Here is an 8,542-nt window from a genome sequence, read left to right as displayed (position 1 = left end):
TCCAGCCTTGTCTCTTCTTGAGACCTCTCTCTTCTTCTCCTAATTCTCGTAATTCTTCTTCTTCTCCTCCTTTTCCTTCTTCTACTTCGCATCCACACACCGTTTCTTCTTCTTCTTCTTTTCTTGATCCTACCGTCAAACATTCAAACAGAGAAAACAGTCAAGTGATCTCTTCTCTTCTCCATCTTTCTCCTCCGCTTTCTACTTCTTCTTCTTCCTCTCATTCTTCTTCTTCTTCCCGTCCTTCTTCATCTTCATCTTCTCTTCATGCATGTAGAGCGCATGCAGTGTCTCCTTTTTCAGGTTTAGTCTCTTTGTCTTACCCTCAGCAGGAAGCAGATTCTTCTCGGTTTCTTCAAAGTAAAAGTTTCTTTTCTTTATCTTCGCATGACCTCCTACAAGAAAGAAAGAGAGAAGAAAATTGTATCGACCTTCAGCTCTCGAATGGACGCGAAACACAACAGGAGGATCGAGGCTCTGTGAGGGGCGTAAGAAATCTCAATTCTTCTTCTTCATCTTCTTCTTCTCATGACGGTCGGAGGAAGAAAGAAGATCTTTTCATGAAGAAGTCCACCTCTGGAGAGAAAGGAAAGAAGAAAGAAGGAGAAAAGAAGGAAAGGTTATCATCGATGAACAAGTTTGATATGTATCTTTCTGACTTCAATCAACTTTCAGGTGTATGTACAGCTCCCTCGTCACAGTCTTCTCAGAGACAGATCAACAATTCATCTTCCTGAAAAGGACAAATCACGAGGAGAGAAGTGAAGAAAATCTTTTCTTTTCTCTGTTCTTCTCATTCTCAATATTATTCTCATCTTGTTCTTTCCGTCCAGAGGAAAGGGAGAAAACTCAGTCACTTTCCTCTTTTCTTTTTGCTCAAATACTTCTTCTCTGTGGGATATCTTTGTTTGGATACACGAAGAGAAGTGGATATGGATGTCTATCTGTACAAATATCTATCTATATGTGTATATGTGTATATGAATGTCTATATGTCTGCTCGTATATAAGGTCGTATAGACATGTGACATGTCTATTGATAAGTCAGATGGACCCCCTCATATACATCATGTATGTGGGAGGCCGCATCTCTTCTTCCCTGGATCTTCACCTACTTATCTATAGATATGTATATGTTTATATGTATATATATATATGAATAGAGAGAGAGAGAGATAGATGTAGATATATGTATGTGCAGGTGTGTGTATTTTGATATAAAGGAAGGTAGGTAGGAATGGATATGTTTCTCTTTCTCTTTCTCTCGTTATGAGATCGATCGATGGAGCCATTGTACAGGGATGTAATAGATACACATACCACGTAGAACCCCTGCATATAAATACACACATAGAGAGACATACATACCTAACGCACACTCTCTCTCTCTCTCTAGATCTATATCGAGAGATAGATAGAAAGATGGGTAGATAGATAGAGAGGGAGCGAATTTTGAGAAGGATCGAAGAGCTAGGGGGAGGAGAATGAACGAAGATGAGGGTCTTTTGCTGACAGGTTTGAAGTGTATCTCCACTTCTTCTTTTTCAAGTTGTCGTGATACATCAATATATTTCTACATTTATCTATCTATATATTTATAGATGTGTGTGTCGGCAGCTCGTCTTAATTGCATGCATGCACAGAAATGAAAAGAAAAAGAAGAGGGGAATTTCCATCCGTTTAGATTTCTTTCTACTTTAGGTTGTGTGTGTGGCAACTCCAACAAGTTCACGAAGCTTTTCTTCCCTTCTTAAAACTTTCTCACTCTCTTTCTTTCTTTCTCACTCTTTCTTTCTTTTCTTTCTCTCTGAAGAATGTTTGCTTTTTGCTTTTTTCTTCTTTCTCTCTCTCTTTAAAGAAGGTCTCTTTTCGATACTCCTCCGCCTGCAGAAGCAGCAGCTGGCTATCAGCATCGATAGAGGGGGCGGTAGATAGATAAATTACAAAGAGACAAAATAGATCAAAGATAGATACTAGTCTTCTTTCTTTCTTTCTTCTTCTCCCTCCTCGTAGCTACTTCTTTTCTGAAAGGCGAATGCTCTCCTTCTTCTTTATCTTTTAGGTTTTCTTTACAAGTGGATTTCTATGAGAGTTCCCTAGATGTCTTTTCTTCCGGGGTAAAAAAGATGATTGTTTGGCTAGAAGAAAGAAGTCTTCTGGAAAGCTCTTTTCTTGTTCTTTTCTTCTTAGAGCATACCGGTAGGAAAGACCGATCTTCTTCAGTCTTTCTTGACGTCAATCTTTATCCTCTCTTTTCTTCTCTTCTACCTCTCCCGACTTTTCCATAGGAGTGCATCTCTACATGCAGTTATACTAAGGTCCTTATAGACGAGAAATCTGGACAAAGGTATGTATCTATCCTGAGAAGACGGGCCTTCTCTCCATCTTTCTATCCTTCTTTCACGAATCTTCGCCGCTCTACATAACAGCGAGTATGAATGGTATTCTTGTGTTGAGATAATAGAGATTCTCAAAGAGCGTTGCCTCGAGGTTGCAGTGTACATACACCTGAAAAAGTTTTCTTCTCAGTCAGTTTCGTTCTACATCGGGATGAAGAGAGAGGAAGGAAAGAGAAGAGAAAAAGGGGGAAAGAAAGATCGATCTACGATGTATCGATTCCATTCGAGAATGTTTAGAAAAGAAAAAGGAAATAAAGAAAGAGGTCGTTGATACAGAAGAAATGATAAAGAAGAGAAGAATGAGAAAGAGAAGAGGACGGGGAGAGGAAATGAATGATAGATTTTCTTTATCTTTCTTTCTTTCCTTCTCACTCTTTCTTTCTTCTTTCGAAAAAGGAGGAAAGAAGGAGTAAAAGGAAGTCCTAAATAGGTAGAGTATCTTGTTGCTTCTGTAGTATTGGGTAAAATACCAGAGAAGCTTGAGAAGAGGACATAACTTCTCTTTCTCTCTTTTCAGGAAAACTCCCGAATCTCTCATTCTTTGACTCTTCGTATGACCACCGAAGTGTCTCTTTCACTCTCTTTCTTGATAAATTCCTCCTGCAGAAATTCTCTTTTTCTCTTCTTCTGCCAAGAAAAGACGGAAATCTGACTCCGTTGAAGCTTACATCTGCTTAGAAGGAGAGAAAGAGACAGAAAGAAAAGAAAGAGAAGTTCGATTTGGAGCAACCTAAAGAGAGTTAACAAGGAGAAAAAGAAGAAGAAGGAGAGTCTGTTTCTCGCACTCTCATAAGCAGAAGATAAACATTTTATATATATATATATATATACATCACGAAAAGGCATGCATACAACACACAATTCCATATACATACACATACGTAGACATCCATATAGATACATACATATACCTGCACATACATGATTCGGTTCTCCAGATGTATAGGGACGGATAGAGACAGACAGACGCCCCACTTCATGTAGGCGTGGCGTGAGAGATTGCATGCAATAGATATCAAAATGAAGTTGGATATTCGTGAGGGCATGTGTATGTACACTACGTAGATTTCGTTTCTTACATCTTCCTACAAGGTGAAGAGATAGAGATGCATCTCATATCTATCCGCTCAGGTGTATATACAGGCGACCATACAGTAGAAATCCATCTATGCATGCATGCATACAGCAATGAGAAGTCTTTAAATAAAGAAGGATAAAAGTTTCTAAAGTGGACGCGTTTAGTCAAGCTTTTTTCTCTCTTCTCTTCTTTTTCACTTTTCTTTCTCTTAAAAGGACCCTAAGATAATAGCGGTTTTGTTGCTTTGCATGCGGTGTCTGCATGCATGCAAATTGAGAAAAAAGAAAAAAAAATAGGAAGAAGGGCAATAGTTTTACACGTTCTTGATATTGACACATCTCCTTGGAAGTTCCTTTTGCTTTTTTCTCCTTTCTCTGTCACTACTTCACACAGCTCTTCGTTTCATAGGAGAAAGAAGACAACGTCTTCTCTCTTGTCCTTTCACTCTCTCTTCTTTCCTTCTCTTCTTTCTCTCAATCGTTTATATCAGAATTCTTTTTCTCCTATCCTTCTTTCCTTTTCTCCATTCGATGAATTGCTTCTTTTTTTCTTATTTCCTTTCTTGTCGCGAAAGATAGAATGGAAGGATTTTTCCTTTGTCTCTCTTTCTCTTTCTCTCGTTCTTCAGTTCACTTGCTCTCTCATGTTTAGGGTGTCTCGTCATGCGAGGGCATTGATGACCCCTCGCAGGTGTTTCTGAGGTGTATGTACACCTGAATCTCCCTGTACACCATGGGTTCCAACCGAACTTTTCTTTCTCTTCCTCCTCGTCGAGGGAGTCGGAGATCTTCTAGCTTCACTTGTTCTTTCCGTCAGAGAAAAAGCCTACACTCTTCTTCTACTTCTATTTATACACGTCAATCCATGGATCAAGTTCGTTTCTATCTCCCTTGTTCATCTTCTCATTTTTCTCTCCCTCATACTCATCTCTGCGTTTCACCTCGTTCTTTTTCTTTTTGTCGAAGATTTCTCTCTAGGTGTCTACAGTCAGGACATCTCTCTCTGTCTCCTTATTCGTCTTTGTGTTTCCGTCAAAGGTCTCCGTCCGCTTTGAATTCTCCCTCTCTCTCTTCTTCCTCTGCAGTCCAAGTATACCCTCCTCCGTCTTTGGCGCAGACGGATGGTTCGTCATCCTTCTCTTCTTCTCTTTCTCGAGAATACGGCACCTCTTTCCACACTTGTCCTTCTTTCTCTTTCTCTCCTTCTTTTTCTTCTCCTTGTTCCTCTTCAGCAAGGAGTCGTTCTGAAGTGTGCGTTTCAACAGGGACTTCGCCAGCAGCACTAGGGCATTCTCCTCACATCTCCCTTCTCTTATCATCTCTCTCTTCTCTATCTCCTTTATCATCCTCTTCTTCTCCCTTTTCTTCTTCTTCTTCTGCTAGTAGGTATCGAGTGTATTCGGATTGGTCTGTGTGGTATGTGCCAGTCACTTCAGCCTCTTTTCACCGAAAGCCCTTAGAACTCCTCAGAGTCCCAGGCAATCCACTCGCCTTTCACGCCTCTTCCTCTTCTTCTCCTTCTTCTTCTCCTCCATCTACGTCTTCTTCTCTCTCTTCTTCCGAGCGTTGTGTGCCTTCGTTACCAGAGAGTGGTGCTTTGAAGAAAGATGAAGAAAGGCAGGAAGAAAGGCAGGAAGAAAGAGAAGAAAAAGAAAAGGAAAAGGAAGAAGAAGTGGAGGGTATTTCTCCTGTTTCGAGTTTATCAGTAGGGCGTTCTCACGGCGTTCTTGCAGTCGATGGAAAAGTCTTCGCTTTGGGTTTAGAATACACAAAAGGCCAGATGGGTCTTTCTCCCTCTTCTCCTCTTTTTCGTTCATCACTGTCTTCTTTCAAACATAAAACTTCTTTCTCTTCTACCCTTCTTTCTTTCTTCTCTTCTCTCCTACCTTCCTCTTTCTTCTCTTCTCCTCTCGGGACTTCTTCTTCTTTATCTCGTGAGAGAATGATGCCTCCCAGACTAGTTCCTGTAGATCCACCGGAAGGAGGATGGAAAGGAAAAGTTGTGAAAGTTGCATGCGGTGCCACTCATACATGTGCCATAACAGATCTCGGGTGTATGTACACCTGGGGGTCGCCTAATGGATGGTTTAATGGCAGTCCTCTTGGATTAGGAGATACCAAACCTCGTTTCCGTCCTACTCTTGTCCAAGATGTAAGATTAACTACTCTTTTCTTTCTCTCTCTCTTTTCTCTCTTCTCTTGTCTCCTTTTATATCTCTCTCTTTAAACTCTTATATACCTTCGCTACATACTTCGCTAGACCTCTCCATCTATCTTCAATTATCTCTCTTCAAACTCTCTATCTTTCTTTAGTCCATCGGGTTATCCGTCTATCTTTATCTATCTTTAATCTATGCATCTATCTGTCTATGTATATGATGTATGTGTATGTATGCAGTGGCTGTGTATGAGGCGTTTGATACTCCCTTCATTTTCTGAATGATAGGTGGTCAGGACTGGCTTGTATGGAGAGCGCAGAGATATGCTACTACACCCACATCTCTTAGAGCAGTCAACATTAAAATGTCTCTTTTCTTCCCTCTTATTTCGTAGATCTCTTTTCGTATCTGTTTCTTCTTTCTCTTCTCCTCTTGTTCGCTCGTAGAGAAATCCAATGTGTGAAATACTTCTCTTGTCTTTGTGCGCGCTCCCGGGTGTACATACACCTCAGGAGTCTTACCTACTAGGTGCTTGAAACTCTCCTTCTTCTTTCTTCTTTTCGTCACGTCTTTCTCATCATTTTTTTCTCTTTCTCTTTTTCTTCACTTCTTTCTCCTTTCTCTTCTTTCTTTAGTTCGTCAAGAGAGAAGAGTCCGTGGTAGACGTTGCATGCGGAATGGACTGGACTCTCTGCGCCACACGTAAGAGAACATCCACCACAACAGCAGGGAGGAATCTAATCGATCACTTCTTCATTAGTCTTTCTCTTTGTCATTCTCACTCGTCTATCTACCTCCTCGCTTCGTCGTTTATCTCTCTATCGATATACAGATGGTTAGATAGATATCATGTATCTGGAGAGGTACGTATATACATGTATATATATATATATATGTGCAGAAGCACGTAGATTTCTTGCTATATGGAGATGTACTTCATAAGTGAGAAGAGTCCTTCCTCTTCTTCTTTTTCTTGCGCTTTCCATGAGGCAACGTCTATAGCTCTGCGTGTATGCATATGTACATGTAGATACGTATCCATATATATATATATATATATATATATGGGTATGTGCATATGTATTTGTATGTTTATATGCAGTCAATCGCTTCATGTGGGGTGTAGAAGTTCGATGTGTATAGCCTTGGATCGATATGCTTCTACGTAGAGCCATCGATAGATAGATAGATAGATTAGAGATAGATAGATTAAAGATAGATAAGAATAGTAACGATCTTCTCTTGTTGTTTAAATACTACGATAGATAGTGATGGACGTAGAGCTGCATGCAGGTCTCTATCTTCGCTCTTTTGTTCTCCCCCCTATGTCTCTTCGTTGCCAAGGATACTTCCTCTTCTTCACTCAGAATTCTTCTTCTTTTTCTGTCTCCTCTTCGTCATTTATCTCCCTATCTATCTTCATTTGTTTGTCTATCTACACTCTAGTCTTTGAGCTATTTACCTTTAATCTATCTGTCTATCTTTCATCTGTCTCTGACCTCTCTGTATATCCATCTATTTATCGATTTATCGTGTCTCTCTATCTCTCTTCATTCTTTTTGCTTCTCGTGTTCTTTTTCTTTGCTTCTTTGTTTCCTTTTCTATTCCTCTCCTCTTCTTCTTCTCTTCATCCTCTCCATTCTTCTCTTCTGTCTTCTTCGCCTCCTATTCTATTCTCTTCTTTCTTTTCTTTCGTTCTTTCTCACTCTTTCCTTCTGTGCGTGTGTAGATAGAGGTGATTTGTATGTATCAGGAGCCTCAGAGTTTGGAGTTCAGGGGCGTGGCCCGGCGGAAGGCTCCTCCTCTACCAGCAAGTTCTTTCCTATCTCTTTCTTCAAGACTCTTCATCCCTCTACAAGCTCTCCTCCTTTCACAACGCAAGATCTAGAAGACCGAGACAACGATGATGACGACTATACGAATAAAGAGAACAGGGAAAAGACGACTCCTACATCTAGTCAGCATCTTCACCCGCGTCAGCAGGGAGATTTCGATCTTCATTCTTTCCCTTCTTCTTCTTTCTGCTTTTCTTCCCCTCTAGATAGAGGAAAGCTAGGAGGAGTAAGAGATGAAGAAGAAGAGAAAGAGAAAGGCTTTGACGGGAGAAACCTTGAAAAAGTCTCACAGCTTCTCCTAGAGAAGAGAAAGGATGCACGTTATGTTGACGAGACCCCTTCTTCCTCTTCCTCTTCTTCTTTTCTTTCTAGACAAGAGGAAATGTCTAGACATCTTCGTTATTTCTCTCCCAGAAAAGAAGAAGAAGAGAGAGCGGGGAGTTGTCGATCTTGGCGTGACTCTTCTTCAGAAAGGAAAGAGTTCTCTTCTCTCAACAAGGAAGAAAGAGAGAAGTTGCTTGCGGGGAGAAGAAGGAGTCGAGAAGGAGATTCACATATTAGAAACGGTATGATGGATTACCCTGAGAGAACAAGGCGAAGAGGAGATGACGGAAAGAAAAGAAAAGAAGAAGAAGAGAAAGACAAGGAGAATTCGATCATGGAAAAATCTTATGTTCCTCATGAATTCTATTCTCCTATCAGGACGCCTACGGTAGATTATGTAGATAGCAAAGAAGAAGAAAAGAAGAGAGAGAGAAAGAGAGAAAGATTTAGATTTCTCGATCTTTCATGCGGCCGTCGCCACTGCGTAGTAGTCACACAAGACGGGAGAGTCTGGACGTGGGGATGTAACCTCAATGGAGAGCTCGGAAGGAATGTAGGCGAGGTAAGACAAGAAAGAAGAAAAAGACAAAAAGAAAAAGAAGAAGAAACAAAGAAAGAAAATGAAGAAGAAAGCGCAGAAAAGGAGATAGCCAACATGGAGATCAAGATAGAGAATGAATGATAAGGTCAAGAAAAGAAAGATGAGGTTTCAACGACAGAAAGCAGAAAAGAAAGAAACGGAAGGAAT

General features: G+C 40.5%; 2 protein-coding genes across 2 annotated transcripts; both read left to right on the top strand.

The window, feature by feature from the left end:
* CSUI_011287 (uncharacterized protein) lies at positions 1–737 on the top strand (the record flags this gene model as incomplete). Its single annotated transcript, XM_068071387.1, has 1 exon — positions 1–737. A coding segment is annotated over one exon (737 nt), but the record flags the coding sequence as incomplete, so codon positions are not given.
* A 2,680-nt stretch (positions 738–3,417) lies between these two features.
* CSUI_011286 (regulator of chromosome condensation repeat-containing protein) lies at positions 3,418–8,356 on the top strand (the record flags this gene model as incomplete). Its single annotated transcript, XM_068071386.1, has 3 exons — positions 3,418–5,628; positions 6,271–6,337; positions 7,365–8,356. Coding segments are annotated over exons 1-3 (2,478 nt in total), but the record flags the coding sequence as incomplete, so codon positions are not given.
* Positions 8,357–8,542: the final 186 nt, after the last annotated feature.

This window comes from Cystoisospora suis (genome assembly GCF_002600585.1).
Source record: "Cystoisospora suis strain Wien I chromosome Unknown contig_10588, whole genome shotgun sequence".
Classification (NCBI taxonomy): Eukaryota; Apicomplexa; class Conoidasida; order Eucoccidiorida; family Sarcocystidae; genus Cystoisospora; species Cystoisospora suis.
Note: the sequence above shows the minus strand (reverse complement) of the source record. Positions and strands in the feature narration are given on the sequence as shown.